General features: G+C 45.3%; 1 protein-coding gene across 4 annotated transcripts in view; it reads right to left on the bottom strand.

Annotated features, from left to right (window-relative positions):
- Nucleotides 1–18,833, bottom strand: part of LOC140429131 (serine/threonine-protein kinase Nek1-like) — a 186,034-nt gene that overhangs the window by 148,973 nt on the left and 18,228 nt on the right. For all 4 annotated transcript variants that reach the window (XM_072515738.1, XM_072515740.1, XM_072515739.1 and 1 more), the window contains exons 7-9: nt 12,892–12,978; nt 12,702–12,756; nt 5,991–6,191 (exon numbers count right to left, since the gene is read on the bottom strand). In XM_072515738.1, coding sequence (XP_072371839.1) covers nt 5,991–6,191; nt 12,702–12,756; nt 12,892–12,978 — 343 coding nt within the window. The remainder of the gene's footprint in view (nt 1–5,990; nt 6,192–12,701; nt 12,757–12,891; nt 12,979–18,833) is intronic.

An 18,833-nucleotide genomic window follows, 5' to 3' on the forward strand; every position in this document is an offset into this window, starting at 1 on the left:
CATTTCTATTGCAAGCCTCTAATCTTCCGAAGTCAAAAGCAGTCTACTAAAGGACTCGACTGCCAGAGATCGCAACATCATCGCAAGCTCACAGTTGTGTATGTCTTGGGGTTGCCATAAGGTGCCCAGTTAAAACTGAAAAGCTGGCTGCTCTTTTGCAAAGTAGAAATCACGGGTTTCAAAGTTTCACCCAGAGGGTGAGAGCAAGGAAGTAAAAAGAAAAGCGCTCTACATAAAGATTACTACTACTAATATCTTTAAGGAGTCATCGGAGGGGTTCTTTGTATGTTTGGGATTTGGGGGTGGCAGGTTGTTTAAAAGGGGATGGAGGGGGTGGCGGCCAGTGTTAATTGTGACTGTTTACTGTTGCTGCTGTTGTTTGCTCATTTCTTGTCTGTATATATCTGGAAATGCCCCCAATAAAACATTTTTTTTTAAAGTTACGTGGATTGTCCATGCTAAATTGCCCCTTAGTGCCCAAAGATTAGGTGGGATACGGGAATGGGGTGGGGGCATGGGCCTTGGTAGGGTGCTCCTTCAAATAGTCAGTGTAAACTCGATGGGCTGATTGGCCTCCTACTGCACGGTAGGGATCTATGATTCCATCACCTCCGCACAGTCCTTGTGGAGAGATTGAGAATACCTTCCATCGTGTTGCGTGGCACTACCACCCTGCTAAATGGGATAGATTTCAAACAGATCTAACAACTAAAAACTGGGCATCCGTGAGGTGCTGTGGACCATCAGCAGCAGCAGAAATCTGTAACCTCATGGCCTGACATAGCTCCATTCTACCATTTCCATCAAACTGGGAGATCAACCCTTATTCAATGAGAGCGCAGGAAGGTATGCTACAAGCAGCATCATGCAGAACTAAAAATGAAGTGTCAATCTAGTGAAGCTACAGCAGAGGATTAACATGCCAAACAGTGGGTCAGTCAGCATGCAAGAGACAGAGCTGAGTAATCCCACAACCAATGGTATTGATCCAAGTTCTGCCACATCCAGTCATAGAACATAGAACATAGAACAATACAGCGCAGTACAGGCCCTTCGGCCCACGATGTTGCACCGAAACAAAAGCCATCTAACCTACACTATGCCATTATCATCCATATGTTTATCCAATAAGCTTTTAAATGCCCTCAATGTTGGCGAGTTCACTACTGTAGCAGGTAGGGCATTCCACGGCCTCACTACTCTTTGCGTAAAGAACCTACCTCTGACCTCTGTCCTATATCTATTACCCCTCAGTTTAAAGTTATGTCCCCTCGTGCCAGCCATATCCATCCGCGGGAGAAGGCTCTCACTGTCCACCCTATCCAACCCCCTGATCATTTTGTATGCCTCTATTAAGTCTCCTCTTAACCTTCTTCTCTCCAACGAAAACAACCTCAAGTCCATCAGCCTTTCCTCATAAGATTTTCCCTCCATGCCAGGCAACATCCTGGTAAATCTCCTCTGCACCCGCTCCAAAGCCTCCACGTCCTTCCTATAATGCGGTGACCAGAACTGTACGCAATACTCCAAATGCAGCCGTACCAGAGTTCTGTACAGCTGCAACATGACCTCCCGACTCCGGAACTCAATCCCTCTACCAATAAAGGCCAACACTCCATAGGCCTTCTTCACAACCCTATCAACCTGGGTGGCAACTTTCAGGGATCTATGTACATGGACACCTAGATCCCTCTGCTCATCCACACTTTCAAGAACTTTACCATGAGCCAAATATTCCGCATTCCTGTTATTCCTTCCAAAGTGAATCACCTCACACTTCTCTACATTAAACTCCATTTGCCACCTCTCAGCCCAGCTCTGCAGCTTATCTATATCCCTCTGTAACCTGCTACATCCTTCCACACTATCGACAACACCACCGACTTTAGTATCGTCTGCAAATTTACTCACCCACCCTTCTGCACCTTCCTCTAGGTCATTGATAAAAATGACAAACAGCAACGGCCCCAGAACAGATCCTTGTGGTACTCCACTTGTGACTGTACTCCATTTTGAACATTTCCCATCAACCACCACCCTCTGTCTTCTTTCAGCTAGCCAATTTCTGATCCACATCTCTAAATCACCCTCAAACCCCAGCCTCCGTATTTTTTGCAATAGCCTACCGTGGGGAACCTTATCAAACGCTTTGCTGAAATCCATATACACCACATCAACTGCTCTACCCTCGTCTACCTGTTCAGTCACCTTCTCAAAGAACTCAATAAGGTTTGTGAGGCATGGCCTACCCTTCACAAAGCCATGCTGACTATCCCTGATCATATTATTCCTATCTAGATGATTATAAATCTTGTCTCTTATAATCCCCTCCAAGACTTTACCCACTACAGACGTGAGGCTCACCGGTCTATAGTTGCCGGGGTTGTCTCTGCTCCCCTTTTTGAACAAAGGGACCACATTTGCTGTCTTCCAGTCCTCTGGCACTATTCCTGTAGCCAATGATGACATAAAAATCAACGCCAAAGGTCCAGCAATCTCTTCCCTGGCCTCCCAGAGAATCCTAGGATAAATCCCATCAGGTCCCGGGGACTTATCTATTTTCAGCCTGTCCAGAATTGCCAACACCTCTTCCCTACGTACCTCAATGCCATCTATTCTATTAGCCTGGGGCTCAGCATTCTCCTCCACAACATTATCTTTTTCCGGAGTGAATACTGACAAAAAATATTCATTTAGTATCTTGCCTATCTCTTCAGATTCCACACACAATTTCCCATCCCTGTCCTTGACTGGTCCTACTCTTTCCCTAGTCATTTGCTTATTCCTGACATACCTATAGAAAGCTTTTGGGTTTTCCTTGATCCTTCCTGCCAAATACTTCTCATGTCCCCTCCTTGCTCGTCTTAGCTCTCTCTTTAGATCCTTCCTAGCTACCTTGTAACTATCCATCGCCCCAACCGAAACTTCACACTTCATCTTCACATAGGCCTCCTTCTTCCTCTTAACAAGAGATTCCACTTCCTTGGTAAACCACGGTTCCCTCGCTCGACACCTTCCTCCCTGTCTGACCGGTACATACTTATCAAGAACACACAGTAGCTGCACCACCAGTCATATTTGGTGGTGGACAATTAATCAACTAACAGGAGGCAGCAGCTCCACAAATATCCCTATCCTCAATGATGGGAAAACACAGCCCATCAGGGCAAAAAAGTCAAGGTTTAAGCACTTGTAGCCAGAAGTACCAAATGGATGATCCATCTCAGCATCTTCCGGGCCAGCACAAAAGGATGATGGTTGTGGTTTTTGGAGATCAACCATCAGAGTCCAGGGACACCACTGCAGGAGATAGTCAGCACATTGCCCTCGGCCCGAGGGCAACTCACCTTCTGACTCCCCAAAGCCTAGCCACGATCTAAAAGGAACAAGTCAGGAAGTATGATGGAATACTCTCCACTTGCCTGGATAAGTGCAATTCCAACAACACTCAAGAAGCCAGACACCATCCAAGATAAAGTATCCCATCAACATCCACTCCCTCCACCACCAATACATAGTGGCAGCAACATATACCATCTCCAAATGCATTGCAACTCATCAAGGTTCTTTCAACCACACCTTCCAAATCCACAACCTCTACCACCTAAAGGGACAAGGGCAGCAGATGCATGGGTACATCACCACCTTCAAGTACACCTCCAAGTCACACACTATCCTCATTTGGAACTGTATCATCATTGCTTCGCTGTTGCTGGGTCCAAATCCTGGAAATCCCTCTCCAACAGCATTGGAGCAACTACACCACATGGTCAGCAGTGGTTCAAGAAGGGAGCTCACCACCACCTTCTCAACGGCAACTAGCAACGTGTAATTAATGCTGGCCCAGCCAGCGATGACCACATCCCGCGAGGAAATAAAATAAAAGTTCATTCAGAATTTTGAATGCATCAAATGAAATAAAACGTTTTCTACTGCCCCAGGGTAGCACTGGGTAAAGGACGTTGTAGTGGTAAACTGATCGCCTGGCTGACTCATTTGATTCCTAAACCGTGCTGGGTTAGGATCAGGAGGAGGTCAGTTAGCCCTTCAAGCCTGTTCCATTGTTCAATGGGATATCATGGCCAGTTTACAACACATAATCCTTAAAACCTTTGGTTTACAGTAAAAACTACTAATCCAAGATTCAAAATTAGTTGGTCTCCAATTTCTGGTTTAAAAGATTGCAAATAAGGCTCCTTCCACCAAATCATATAACTTATGCCAGCCGTTATTTTGGGATGGATGTCCGTTACAAACCGGATCAGCATGGGCTCCAGCCAGTTACCTTGGTGAGTTGCTTCTGTATTAAAACAACTGGAGTTGGAACTAATAATAATAATAATCTTTATTATTGTCACAAGTAGGCTTACGGTAACACTGCAATGAAGTTCTGTGAAAATCCCCGAGTTGCCACACTCCGCGCCTGTTTGGGTACACAGAATTCTGAATGTCCAATTCACCGAACAAGCACGTCTTTCGGGACTTGTGGGAGGAAACCGGAGCACCCGGTGGAAACCCACGCAGACACAGGGTGAACGTGCAGACTCCGCACAGACAGTGACCCAAGCGGGAATTGAACTCAGGACTGTGGACTGGCACTGTGAAGCAACAGTGCTGACCACTGTGCTGTGGAATTGTTGGTCGAAATAAGAAAGCATCCTCTCCACATCATGAAGCCGTGAAATTCACATGAAGCAGCTGAAGACAGTGGAGGATTCCTGGAGTGATGTCCAAATGTCTGATCACCACAAGCACCTTAACAGAAGCCACAGAACCATTTTCTAAACCCCCTTAGATCAGAGTCTATAGGTATTCCTTAGTCTCATACTTCGACAAATACTATCTTGATATCAAGGACAGCTACTCTCAACTCCCCTCGGAGACTCTGCTCCTGTGCCCACGTCTGAATCAAGGCCGTGGAGGTAGTGGAGAATGAAGCGTTTTTGGCCAAGCATGAACAGCATACAGTGAGCAGGTTTCACTTCATGGAGATATTCAGGATTGTTTCCTTCACTCTTCGGATGATGTAGGAAAAGGCATTGATTGGCCAGGTTAGATTAAACTTGTATTTTTGTGGCTAGGTAAATCTTCCACACGGTCAACTAGCATAACCTGACAAAAAGATTTTGGCCAGTGGATCTTGTGGTTTGGCACCTTCTCCTCTTTGATAACATTGCTGTGAAACATCTGGAAATGTTAACAATTTGCTGCTGTTGCATGGCCATGTGTTGAGCACAGGATCAAAAATGTACCTCCTGGATTTGTAACCTGTAAGTTTGGACAATTTTATAAATTGCAGTCCCAAAACGATCATTCCTGCCAGTCCGAATATAGTACAAACAAAGGCACAAAGCTGCACACCATACTATCCAGCCATGAAAGAATCAAGGAAGGGAGGGTGGTCATAGAAGTTACACACATAGGCTGTTCAAACTTATCATCCGTTACTCTCGAGGGCATTTCTAAGATACAGTAGCATAAATTTACTCCACGACATGACCATGAACTGTGTGATAACTTTCCCCCCCACACAAAATGGATGTCAAAATAAGCAATATACAGCAGATGCGGGAATCTGAAACAAGAACAAAGGATGCTGGAAAAATTCAATAGGTCTGCCGGCATCTGTTAGGAGAGAGACAGAGTTAATGTTTCGAGTCATAGTTCCGAATAAAGGTCTATGGATATCAAAATGTCAGGGGTGGGATTCTCCGCCAGCATAATTTTCCATTTTGCCGACGCCCAGGGGTTTCCTGACGGCATGGGGCTGCCCCACAATGGGAAACCCCATTGATCGGCCGGCGTAATGGAGAATCCCACCAGCGGGTCGAGGCTGAAAAATGGCGTGGCGGAGAATCCAGCCCCCGGTATGTCATCTGTAATGTAACATGACACAGTGCAACGATATATCAAAACTAAGCTGGAGAAAAACTAGGCCTTGGCTGGAATTTTTTTAAAAAAAATAATTGGCAGAACGACATGCTACTTACATCAGCTGAAAGCAACTTTTCAATTCTTCTGGCTAGAAGCGGCTTCTGCAGTAGAGAGCTGACTGACGGTCTATCCCTTGGATTTCTTTTAAACAACTGTGACATTAGGTTGCGTAGGTCATACGTATAATGAACCGATACTGGTGGGAAAGATCCTCGGATGATTTTTAGCACTAAGTTTTTCATGTTGCCAGCTTCAAACTGCATCGAAAGAAGAAGGGTGGTGAATAAGTGATTATTAATTACAAGAAAGTGTATCCATTTATACAGCTTGCCTAATTTCATCTTCATTAAAGAAAAACGCAATGCACAAAACTAAAAAGTGGCACTGTTTTCAAAACCCACTCAATGACATTAAACTGACTGGACTGTTAATTGTTGGGACTGTACTTGCAACCTTTTCTGAACAAGGGCGCAACATTTGCAATTCTGACACCCCAAGTTTAGAAAAGGCTGGAAGATTATGACCAGCGCCCCTGCAATTTTCATTCTTGCTTCCTTCAATATCCTTGGATGCATCTCATCCTGTCCCTGTGCTCGTCAGCTTTATGTACCAACAGTCTATTGAACACCTCATCAATTGTGAACCCTTAGGGACAGAGTTTCACGAGGGGAGATATTTCTTGGAGCACGAGACGTTTTGCCAGACCAGTAGTTGAAAGTAGTAACCATTGCATCTTTCAAAATAAGGATGGATCAATATTTGAAGTAGGGAATATGCATAGCTAAGGGGGGAAAGCAGGGCAGTAACACCAAGCTGACTCAGTTATACAGGACAGCATGAAGAAGACTGGCTGAGCAATGGCGATGAGCGATTGATAGGGGAACAGACAGGCGCTTCTGCAGCCAAAGACGTGAATCCAAGATGGTGCGTTGTCGCCCTTGTGCGAAAGTCAGAGATGTCACGGAACAGCTACAGAGGACCCCAAGAGGAAGGGTGAACAACCAGCAGGGTCGGCCAACATTGGTACAACCGAATAGGTACATAGATGGCTGTAGTCAGAATTTACGGAGTTCAATAGGACATTAGTATGGTGATATGCGTATAGGTGGAACCAGACCAGACAGTCGTATATAGTAGGTTTGCATTAACACTGCAATGAAGTTATTGTGAAACTCCCCTAGTCGCCACTCTCAGCGCCTGTCCGGGTACACAGAGGGAGAATTCAAAATGTCCAATTCACCTAATAGCACGTCTTTGGAGACTCGCGGGAGGAAACCGGAGCACCCGGAGGAAACCCACGCAGACATGGGGAGAATGTGCAGACTCCACACAGACAAGTAACCCAAGCCGGGAATCGAACCTGGGACCCTGGCACTGTGAAGCAACGGTGCTAACCAGTATGCTACCGTGCCACCCAATTAGCCTCAATAGTACCTCTAAATTAGTCCCAGTCTCACGAGCAATAAGTATAGAAATAGAAGGATAAAGCAGAGCTGCAAAGATGATTCAGGAGGAAGGGTTTTAGATTCCTGGGACATTGGGGTTGTGATTGGATCTGGACAGACCAGAGGGGCGTGGGAACGAAGGCAATATTGGAGAGCAATACCACGAGACACAGATAGCATTAGAGCAGGAAATAGTAGGTTCTTAGGTACATTCAGAGGAAGAAGGGGAAAGTAATAAAGTCTAAATTAGGCTGACTGTGCATGTACACAAAGACGCCAGCCACAGATGGCCATGTGGAAATATGATTTTGCAGCCAAACCAGAGATCTGGCTCAAAGAAGGGCAGGACAGGGTATTAAATCTTCCTGGATACAAGGTGTTCAGGAAAGATAGGGAGAGTGATGGCAGTGCTGACACCTTCTCCTCTAACATGATAACGCACCACAGTTTTAACATTCGGGAGCAGTGTTTTCACGACGAATGCACTCTGTAGCCACTCTGGCAGTTTAATTAAAATAACGAGGTTGACGCTCCTGACCTGCACACTCTCACACACAAACAAAATAACAGTCATTTCAGTTACAAACCTAAAAATCAATCAGAGATTGAGAGCAGAATTTCATCCTTCATTCTCAATACGAGTTGGAGATTCAGATCTCAGTACCTAACAGACATCTAGTTTGCACTGAGTGCTGAATTTGGTGCATTTGAGTGCGATAGTGAGAGTTTGGTGACCGAGGGAGTTAGGTGAGGAGGGAGTAAGGTGCACCTTTCATTTTGTTTCCGACATTTCCGCAAAGAGTGCAAAGAGAGCCAGGAGTTTACAGAAAGTGTAGCTGACTGGGAGCAGAGTCGCAGGGCGGATATCTAGTTAGTCCACAGGGCAGCTATATTCTGTCAGGTAAGAGGGGATGGAGGCTAGGCCAGTTACATGCTCCTCCTGTAGGATGTGGGTGGTGAGGGAGACCACCGGTGTCCCCGCTGACTATACCTGCGGGAAGTGCACCCAACTTCAGCTCCTCAAAGACCGTGTTAGGGAACTGGAGCTGAAGCTGGATGAACTTCGGATCATCCGGGAGGCAGAGGGGGTGATTGAGAAGAGTTACAGGGAGGTAACCACACCCAAGGCACAGGACAAGAATAGCTCGGTTACAGTCAGGGGGAAAAAAACAAACAGGCAGACAGTGCAGGGATCCCTCGTGGCCGTTCCCCTTCAAAACAAGTATACCGTTTTGGACGCTGTTGGGGTGGATGACCTACCGGGGGAAGGCCCTAGCGGCCAGGTCTCTGGCACTGAGTCTGGCTCTGGGGCTCAGAAGGGAAGGGGGGAGAATAGAAAAGCAATAGTTGTACAAGATTCAATGGTTAGGGGAATAGATAGGAGATTCTGTGGTCGCGAGCGAGACTCCCGGAAGCTATGTTGCCTCCCGGGTGCCAGGGCCAGGGATGTCTCGGATCGTGTCTTCAGGATGCTTAAGGGGGAGGGGGAGCAGCCAGAAGCCGTGGTGCACATTGGTACCAACGACATAGGTAGGAAAAGGGGTGTGGAGGTAATAAACAAGTTTAGGGAGTTAGGCTGGAAGTTAAAAGCCAGGACAGACAGAGTTGTCATCTCTGGTTTGTTGCCGGTGCCACGTGATAGTGAGGCTAGGAATAGGGAGAGAGTGCAGTTGAACATGTGGCTGCAGGAATGGTGTAGGAGGGAGGGCTTCAGGTATTTGGATAATTGGAGCACATTCTGGGGAAGGTGGGACCTGTACAAGCAGGACGGGTTGCATCTGAACCAAAGGGGCACCAATATCCTGGGAGGGAGGTTTTCTAGTACTCTTCGGGAGGGTTTAAACTAATTTGGCAGGGGAATGGGAACCGGATTTGTAGTCCAGCAACAAAGGTAGCCGATATTCAGGACGCCAAAGCATGTAATGAGGCAATGGGGAAGGGAACACTGACAAAGGAGAGTACTTGCAGGCACGGAGATGGGTTGAAGTGTGTATACTTCAACGCAAGAAGCATCAGGAATAAGGTGGGTGAACTTAAGGCATGGATCGGTACTTGGGACTACGATGTGGTGGCCATCACGGAAACTTGGACAGAAGAGGGGCAGAAATGGTTGTTGGAGGTCCCTGGTTATAGATGTTTCAATAAGATTAGGGAGGGTGGTAAAAGAGGTGGGGGGGTGGCATTATTAATTAGAGATAGTATAACAGCTGCAGAAAGGCAGTTCGAGGAGTATCACCCCATTGAGGTAGTATGGGTTGAAGTCAGAAATAGGAAAGGAGCAGTCACCTTGTTAGGAGTTTTCTATAGGCCCCCCAATAGTAGCAGAGATGTGGAGGAACAGATTGGGAAACAGATTTTGGAAAGGTGCAGAAGTCATAGGGTAGTAGTCATGGGCGACTTTAACTTCCCAAATATTGAGTGGAAACTCTTTCGATCAAATAGTTTGGATGGGGTGGTGTTTGTGCAGTGTGTCCAGGAAGCTTTTCTAACACAGTATGTAGATTGTCCGACCAGAGGAGGGACAATATTGGATTTAGTACTGGGTAATGAACCAGGGCAAGTGATAGATTTGTTAGTGGGGGAGCATTTTGGAGATAGTGACCACAATTCTGTGACTTTCACTTTAGAAATGGAGAGGGATAGGTACGTGCAACAGGGCAAGGTTTACAATTGGGGGAAGGGTAAATACGATGTTGTCAGACAAGAATTGAAGTGCATAAGTTGGGAACATAGGCTGGCAGGGAAGGACACAAGTGAAATGTGGAACTTGTGCTACGTGTCCTTGATATGTATGTCCCTGTCAGGCAGGGAAGAGATGGTCGAGTGAGGGAACCATGGTTGACAAGAGAGGTTGAATGTCTTGTTAAGAGGAAAAAGGTGACTTATGTAAGGCTGAGGAAACAAGGTTCAGACAGGGCATTGGAGGGATACAAGATAGCCAGGAGGGAACTGAAGAAAGGGATTAGGAGAGCTAAGAGAGGGCATGAACAATCTTTGGCGGGTCGGATCAAGGAAAACCCCAAGGCCTTTTACACATATGTGAGAAACTAGAGCGAGGGTAGGTCCGATCAAGGACAGTAGCGGGAGATTGTGTATTGAGTCTGAAGAGATAGGAGAGGTCTTGAATGAGTACTTTTCTTCTGTATTTACAAATGAGAGGGGCGATATTGTTGGAGAGGACAGTGTGAAACAGATTGGTAAGCTCGAGGAAATACTGGTTAGGAAGGAAGATGTGTTGGGCATTTTGAAAAACTTGAGGATAGACAAGTCCCCCGGGCCTGACGGGATATATCCAAGGATTCTATGGGAAGCAAGAGATGAAATTGCAGAGCCGTTGGCAATGATCTTTTCGTCCTCACTGTCAACAGGGGTGGTACCAGGGGATTGGAGAGTGGCGAATGTCGTGCCCCTTTTCAAAAATGGAACTAGGGACAACCCTGGGAATTATAGGCCAGTTAGTCTTACTTCGGTGGTAGGCAAAGTAATGGAAAGGGTACTGTAGGATAGGATTTCTGAGCATCTGGAAAGACACTGCTTGATTAGGGATAGTCAGCACGGATTTGTGAGGGGTAGGTCTTGCCTTACAAGTCTTATTGAATTCTTTGAGGAGGTGACCAAGCATGTGGATGAAGGTAAAGCAGTGGATGTAGTGCACATGGATTTTAGTAAGGCATTTGATAAAGTTCCCCATGGTAGGCTTATGCAGAAAGTAAGGAGGCATGGGATAGTGGGAAATTTGGCCAGTTGGATAACGAACTGGCTAACCGATAGAAGTCAGAGAGTGGTGGTGGATGGCAAATATTCAGCCTGGATCCCAGTTACCAGTGGCGTACCGCAGGGATCAGTTCTGGGTCCTCTGCTGTTTGTGATTTTCATTAATGACTTGGATGAGGGAGTTGAAGGGTGGGTCAGTAAATTTGCAGACGATACGAAGATTGGTGGAGTTGTGGATAGTAAGGAGGGCTGTTGTCGGCTGCAAAGAGACATAGATAGGATGCAGAGCTGGGCTGAGAAGTGGCAGATGGAGTTTAACCCTGAAAAGTGTGAGGTTGTCCATTTTGGAAGGACAAATATGAATTCGGAATACAGGGTTAACGGTAGAGTTCTTGGCAATGTGGAGGAGCAGAGAGATCATGGGGTCTATGTTCATACATCTTTGAAAGTTGCCACTCAAGTGGATAGAGTTGTGAAGAAGGCCTATGGTGTGCTCGCGTTCATTAACAGAGGAATTGAATTTAAGAGCCGTGAGGTGATGATGCAGCTGTACAAAACTTTGGTAAGGCCACATTTGGAGTACTGTGTACAGTTCTGGTCGCCTCATTTTAGGAAGGATGTGGAAGCTTTGGAAAAGGTGCAAAGAAGATTTACCAGGATGTTGCCTGGAATGGAGAGTAGGTCTTACGAGGAAAGGTTGAGGGTGCTAGGCCTTTTCTCATTAGAACGGAGAAGGATGAGGGGCGACTTGATAGAGGTTTATAAGATGATCAGGGGAATAGATAGAGTAGACAGTCAGAGACTTTTTCCCCCGGTGAAACAAACCATTACAAGGGGACATAAATTTAAGGTGAAAGGTGGAAGATATAGGAGGGATATCAGAGGTAGGTTCTTTACCCAGAGAGTAGTGGGGGCATGGAATGCACTGCCTGTGGAAGTAGTTGAGTCGGAAACATTAGGGACCTACAAGCAGCTATTGGACAGGTACATGGATTACGGTAAAATGATATAGTGTAGATTTATTTGTTCTGAAGGGCAGCACGGTAGCATTGTGGATAGCACAATTGCTTCACAGCTCCAGGGTCCCAGGTTCGATTCCGGCTTGGGTCATTGTCTGTGCGGAGTCTGCACGTCCTCCCCGTGTCTGCGTGGGTTTCCTCCGGGTGCTCCGGTTTCCTCCCACAGTCCATAGATGTGCGGGTTAGGTGAATTGGCCAATGATAAATTGCCCTTAATGTCCTAATTGCGCTTGGTGTTGGGTGGAGGTGTTGAGTTTGGGTAGGGTGCTCTTTCCAAGAGCCGGTGCAGACTCAAAGGGCCGAATGGCCTCCTTCTGCACTGTAAATTCAATGATAATCTATGATTAATCTAGGACAAAGGTTCGGCACAACATCGTGGGCCGAAGGGCCTGTTCTGTGCTGTATTTTCTATGTTCTATGTTCTATAGTCACAGGGCCTTCAAAATATTAAGTATTGTGAAGAGTCAGCAAAGGAAAAAGCTACCATCTCAAAACTAAACGTAGTTGGGACATTTTACAGTGGAGTAGAACACGCCAAATAGAAACATATGTTTCACCGAGCATTGATTAAAAAAAGAAAACTACTTACTGCATGTTTGAGGGTGCACATCTCGTATAGGACACAGCCTAGAGCCCAAATATCACTAAAGAAATGAATCACAAAACAAGTCAATAATAATCCATCTCCAGTAATACACAGGTACAGAGAAAGGATGCCTTTTCGTTAGATTATCCTGTTGCCTAATAAATGATTAAGGTGGTTAAATATTCAGGTGTACCTTTTGTTGTTGTACGGCTTATTTTCACATATTTCTGGAGACAGGTAGTATGGTGTACCTATGCAGGTCCGCGCCAGCTCTACAGTACTAGTAAGAAAAGAAATTAACACCGTCACTAGATAATATGTTTGCATGTTATTTTAAAAGCAGTGACTCATTTAAAAATGAACATATCATACCACGTTATGTGGTTTCAGATTTGTTATCGAATTCAATTCTGCTGCAAATGATGGCCCACAAAACCTCACAGATGCAGTTTTAAGCTGCTCAATCTGTTCTGAATGTATCCCATTCAACACGATAGTTGTGACACGTAAAATGATAGACCGTATCCCTCAGGTGTCGAGACAAAGTCCTTTCTTTATTGTACACAGAACTGTACTGAACAACAATTTTTAACCTCATGGTCACACACATCCCTTACTCTACCATGACCAATAAGCCAAGGGATCAACTCGGTTCGATGAGGAATGCAGAAAAGCATAGAACATAGAACGATACAGCGCAGTACAGGCCCTTCGGCCCATGATGTTGCACCGACATGGGAAGCCAAAAATCAAAAGCCATCTAACCTACGCTATGCCATTATCATCCATATGTTTATCCAATAAACTTTTAAATGCCCTCAATGTTGGCGAGTTCACTACTGTAGCAGGTAGGGCATTCCACGGCCTCACTACTCTTTGTGTAAAGAACCTACCTCTGACCTCTGTCCTATATCTATTACCCCTCAGTTTAAGGCTATGTCCCCTCGTGCTAGCCATTTCCATCCGCGGGAGAAGGCTCTCACAGTCCACCCTATCTAACCCCCTGATCATTTTGTATGCCTCTATTAAGTCTCCTCTTAACCTTCTTCTCTCTAACAAAAACAACCTCAAGTCCATCAGCCTTTCCTCATAAGATTTTCCCTCCATACCAGGCAACATCCTGGTAAATCTCCTCTGCACCCGCTCCAAAGCTTCCACGTCCTTCCTATAATGAGGTGACCAGAACTGTACGCAATACTCCAAATGCGGCCGTACCAGAGTTTTGTACAGCTGCAACATGACCTCATGACTCCGGAACTCAATCCCTCTACCAATAAAGGCCAACACACCATAGGCCTTCTTCACAACCCTATCAACCTGGGTGGCAACTTTCAGGGATCTATGTACATGGACACCGAAATCCCTCTGCTCATCCACACTTCCAAGAATTTTACCATTAGCCAAATATTCCGCATTCCTGTTATTCCTTCCAAAGTGAATCACCTCACACTTCTCTACATGAAACTCCATTTGCCACCTCTCAGCCCAGCAGCTTATCTATGTCCCTCTGTAACCTGCAACATCCTTCCGCACTGTCGACAACACCACCGACTTTAGTGTCATCTGCAAATTTACTCACCCACCCTTCTGCGCCCTCCTCTAGGTCATTTATAAAAATGACAAACAGCAACGGCCACAGAACAGATCCTTGTGGTACTCCACTTGTAACTGAACTCCATTCTGAACATTTCCCATCAACCACCACCCTCGGTCTTCTTTCAGCTAGCCAATTTCTGATCCACATCTCTAAATCACCCTCAATCCCCAGCCTCCGTATTTTCTGCAATAGCCTACCGTGCGGAACCTTATCAAACGCTTTACTGAAATCCATATACACCACATCAACTGCTCTACCCTCGTCTACCTGTTCAGTCACCTTCGAGGTGTATGCGAGGTGTAAGTACCAGATATACCTAAAACAAGGAGCCAGCTTGAAGTTACAACACAGGAATATGTGCAGGACAGAATAGCTGAAGTAGCAAGAGATCCCACACCCAATGGAGCAAATCAAAGCTCTACAGTCCAACCACATCCATTCACAAATGGTGGTGGACAATTAAACAACAAACAGGAGGAGGGGGCTCCACAAATGCCCCCATGCTCAATGATGGGGAAGCCCAGCACATTAGGGCAAATGATCAGGCTGAAGAAGTTTTGACCACCTTCAGCATTGTGGCCTACTCGAGATCATGACTATTGGACATACCAGTCTTCAGCCAATAAGATTCAATCCACATGACAGCAAGAAATGGTTGAAGGCCCTGGATACAGCAGAAAGATATGGACCCTGACAACATTCCAGCAATAGAACTGAAGACTTGTGCTCCAGCCAGACCCTACTAACCAAACTGTTCCAGTAAAGCCCTAACTTTGGCACCTCCCTGACAATGTAGAAAATTGCCCAGGTACGTCCTGTGTTATGAACACAGTATATTAACTGCTGAGCAAACCAAACCGCAGAGAGAAAATTGACTTACAGGCCATACTATTTCTGTCATAGAGCTTTACAGTACAGAAAAAGGCCCTTTGGCACATCGTGTCTGTGTCAGCCATCAAGCTATTCTGAAAACGAGAAGAACTGATCTCAGCAGCAGGTAGCCCAGTAATACTTTTGTGGCAGGTAGCCCGGTAATACTTTTGTGATTTAAAAATTAAGTAAAAGGTTTATTAACAAGAAGAAAAGCACACAGGGCAGCATGTGGCACAGTGGTTAGCAGTGGGACTGCGGCGCTGAGGACCCAGGTTCGAATCCCGGCCCTGGTCACTGTCCGTGTGGAGTGTGCACATTCTACCCATGTCTGCGCGAGTTTCACCCCCACAACCTAAAGATGTGCTGGTTCAGTGGATTGGCCACGCTAAATTGCCCCTTAATTGGAAAAAGAAAAATAATCGGGTACTCTAAATTTATTAAAAAATAGAAAAGCACACAAGATTACAGTTATACAGTTCAAATTAGTTTTACAAAACATTCCCCCAAAAGACTTTCTACTTGGTCAGGTATACACCTTCCAGGTAACACTTCCGTATCGATGCTCAACTATAAAAATACAGTAATATTATCAAGACAAACTGCTGTAGCTTTAATAAATGCACACCACATGACCACTCGAACTCCCTTCCACTCTTGCTTGTGGAAATCCAAGGCGTCAGAACAAGACTGCTTTTTGCCACACAGCCAACACAAGCTCTCCACAAGATTTCTGAAATACCATTTACCCAGTTTCGTCTCGGGATCCTTTGCTCTCACCCTCTTTGAAATACCAATCCTTCCAAATATAAAACCTTTCACGTTTGTATTTTGTCTCTGCTTTTGAGTCAATAAAATGTAATGTACACTTGTGGAACTCCTGCAAGATGTAAAATGTTTCTGGTCACCTCAGACTTCCCTCTGATTTTCAAACAAACTCTCAAATTATCCAAAAATGCAATTTTTGATCCAACCACCTCAAAACCACCATAATACCCCATTACAAATGCACAAAGCTAACACCTCTATCCTTTTGTCATATGCACATGAAATGAAATGAAAATCGCTTATTGTCACAAGTAGGCTTCAAATGAAGTTACTGTGAAAAGCCCCTAGTTGCCACATTCCGGCGCCTGTTCGGGGAGGCTGGTATGGGAACCATGTACAGGCACACACAATATTCCTCAAACCCTGTCCATCAGTCTATTCACGATCATCATCATCATCTTCCAACTTCTTCCATCGGGCAGGAGATACAGAAGTCTGAGAACACGCACGAACAGACTCAAAAACAGCTTCTTCCCCACTGTCACCAGACTCCTAAATGACCCTCTTATGGACTGACCTCATTAACATTACACCCCTGTATGCGTCACCAGATGCCGGTGCTTATGTAGTTACATTGTGTATGTTGTGTTGCCCTATTATGTATTTTCTTTTATTCCCTTTTCTTTTCATGTACTTAATGATCTGTTGAGCTGCTCGCAGAAAAATACTTTTCACTGTACCGCGGTATACGTGACAATAAACAAATCCAATCCAATCCAAGTCGATGGATGGGTCATCAAGCGGCACTTGCACAGCAATAACCTGCTCTCTGATGTTCAGTTTGGCTTCGGCCACAGCCAGTCAGCTCCTGGCCTCATTGCCCAAAAATTGACAAAAAAAAGTCAAAGAGGTGAGCGAGAATGAAGAATGAAAAATGAAATGAAATGGAGAGTGACTGCCCATGACGTTAAGGCAAAATTTGAATGAACATGAAATTGGGGGAAACCTCTCGAGTTGTAGTCACACAGAGCGCAAAAGGGAGATAGTTGTGGTTACTGGAAGGCAAGTCATCTCAGCCCCAGGGACATCACTGCAGAAGTGCCAACACAAGTCAGAGCCCTTGGCCCAAACATTTACAGTTGCTTTTTAAATAAGGTTGGACCTGGGGATTGTCGCTTCTGATTGAACAGTATTCGGTACCAATCATCACTCAGTGCAGAAGAGGCCCTTCGGCTGCAGCAACTCGTGAAAAACACCTGATGCACTTACCTAATCCTATTTACCAGCATTTGACCCATAGCCTTGAATGTTATGATGTGCAAGTGCTCATCCAGGTACTTCTGAAAGGATGTAAGGCAACCTCGCTCTACCACCCTCCCAGGCAGTGCATTCCAAAGATCCTCCTCAGATACTAAAGCCGTTTCTGTCCACATGCAGCAAGACCTGGACAATTCCAGGCTTGGGCTGATAAGCGGCATTCACGTGACACAAGTATCAAGCAATGGCCATCTCCAACAAGGAAGAATCTAATTATTTCCCCCTGACATTCAACGCCATTAGCATCACTGAATCCCCCAGCATCAACACCCTTTGGGCCGGCAGAAAGAGAGAGGAGGGTGTGAAACAAATGCTGGCCTTGCCAACAACATTCACATCCATGAAAGAATAAAGAAAAAAATTACGATGGCTGACAAAACATTTTCATACGAAGTATTAACACGAATGATTTCACACTGCAGTTATATCACAAAATGTTCTTACATAGAAAATAGAAGCACGAGGCCATTTGGCCCTTCAAGCCTGCTCCACCATTCATTATCATGGCTGACCATCAAATTCAATACCCTGATCCGGCCTTCCCCCCGCATATCCCTTGTTTCTTTTAGCCCCAAGAGCTATACCTAATTCCTTCTTGAAATTACACAACATTTTGGCCTCAACTACTTTGTGGAAGTGAATTCCACAGATTCACCACTCTCTGGGTGAAGAAATCTCCTCAGTCAGAAAAGGTCCGAAAAGGTTTTCCCGCACCAGCCTCCCCGAACAGGCGCCGGAATGCGGCGACTAGGGGCTTTTTCACAGTAACTTCATTTGAAGCCTACTTGTGACAATAAGCGATTTTCATTTCATTTCAGGTTTACCCTTTATCCTCAAACTATGACCCCTAGTTCTAGACTCGGCCACCATTGGGAATATTCTTTCTGACTCTACACAGTTTAATCCTAATAGAATTTAATAAGTTTCAACAAGATCCCCCCTCACTCTTCGAAACTCCAATGAATATGGTCCTAACCGATTTAGCCTCTCCTCATACGACAGTCCCGCCATCCCAGGAATCACATTTATCAAAATTATACTGCATCTGCCATGCCTGAGCAGTATCTACTTAACTCACTGAGCCTGTCCAAATCATGCTGAAGACAGAAGCAAAGTACGAATTTAGTTCCTCAGCCATTTTTGTCCCCCATTTCTGACTGTAACGGGCCTACATTTGTTTTCGTCAACCTTTTTTCTCTTCACATACCTATCGAAACTTCAGTTATGTTCCCCGCTTGCTTTATTTGCCCCTTCTTAACCAATCCCTTGGTCCGCCTTTGCTGAATTTTAAACTGTTCCCAATCCTCAGGTCTATTATTTTTTTCTTGCTAATTTGTATGCCTCTTCTTTGAATCTAATACTCGCTCTAATTTTCCTTGTCAGCCATGGTTTAGCCACAGTTCCTTTTCTACTCTTGTGCCAAATAGGAATAAACAACTTTTGGAGTTCACCTATTTGTTCCTTGAATGCTCGCCATTGCCTGACCACTGTCCTTCCTTTCAGTAATGTTTCCCAGTCCATCACAGCCAACTCATGCCTCATACCATCAGAGTTACCTTTATTGAGGATCAGGACCCTGGTCT

Source organism: Scyliorhinus torazame, chromosome 9 (assembly GCF_047496885.1).
Source record: "Scyliorhinus torazame isolate Kashiwa2021f chromosome 9, sScyTor2.1, whole genome shotgun sequence".
Lineage (NCBI taxonomy): Eukaryota > Metazoa > Chordata > Chondrichthyes > Carcharhiniformes > Scyliorhinidae > Scyliorhinus > Scyliorhinus torazame.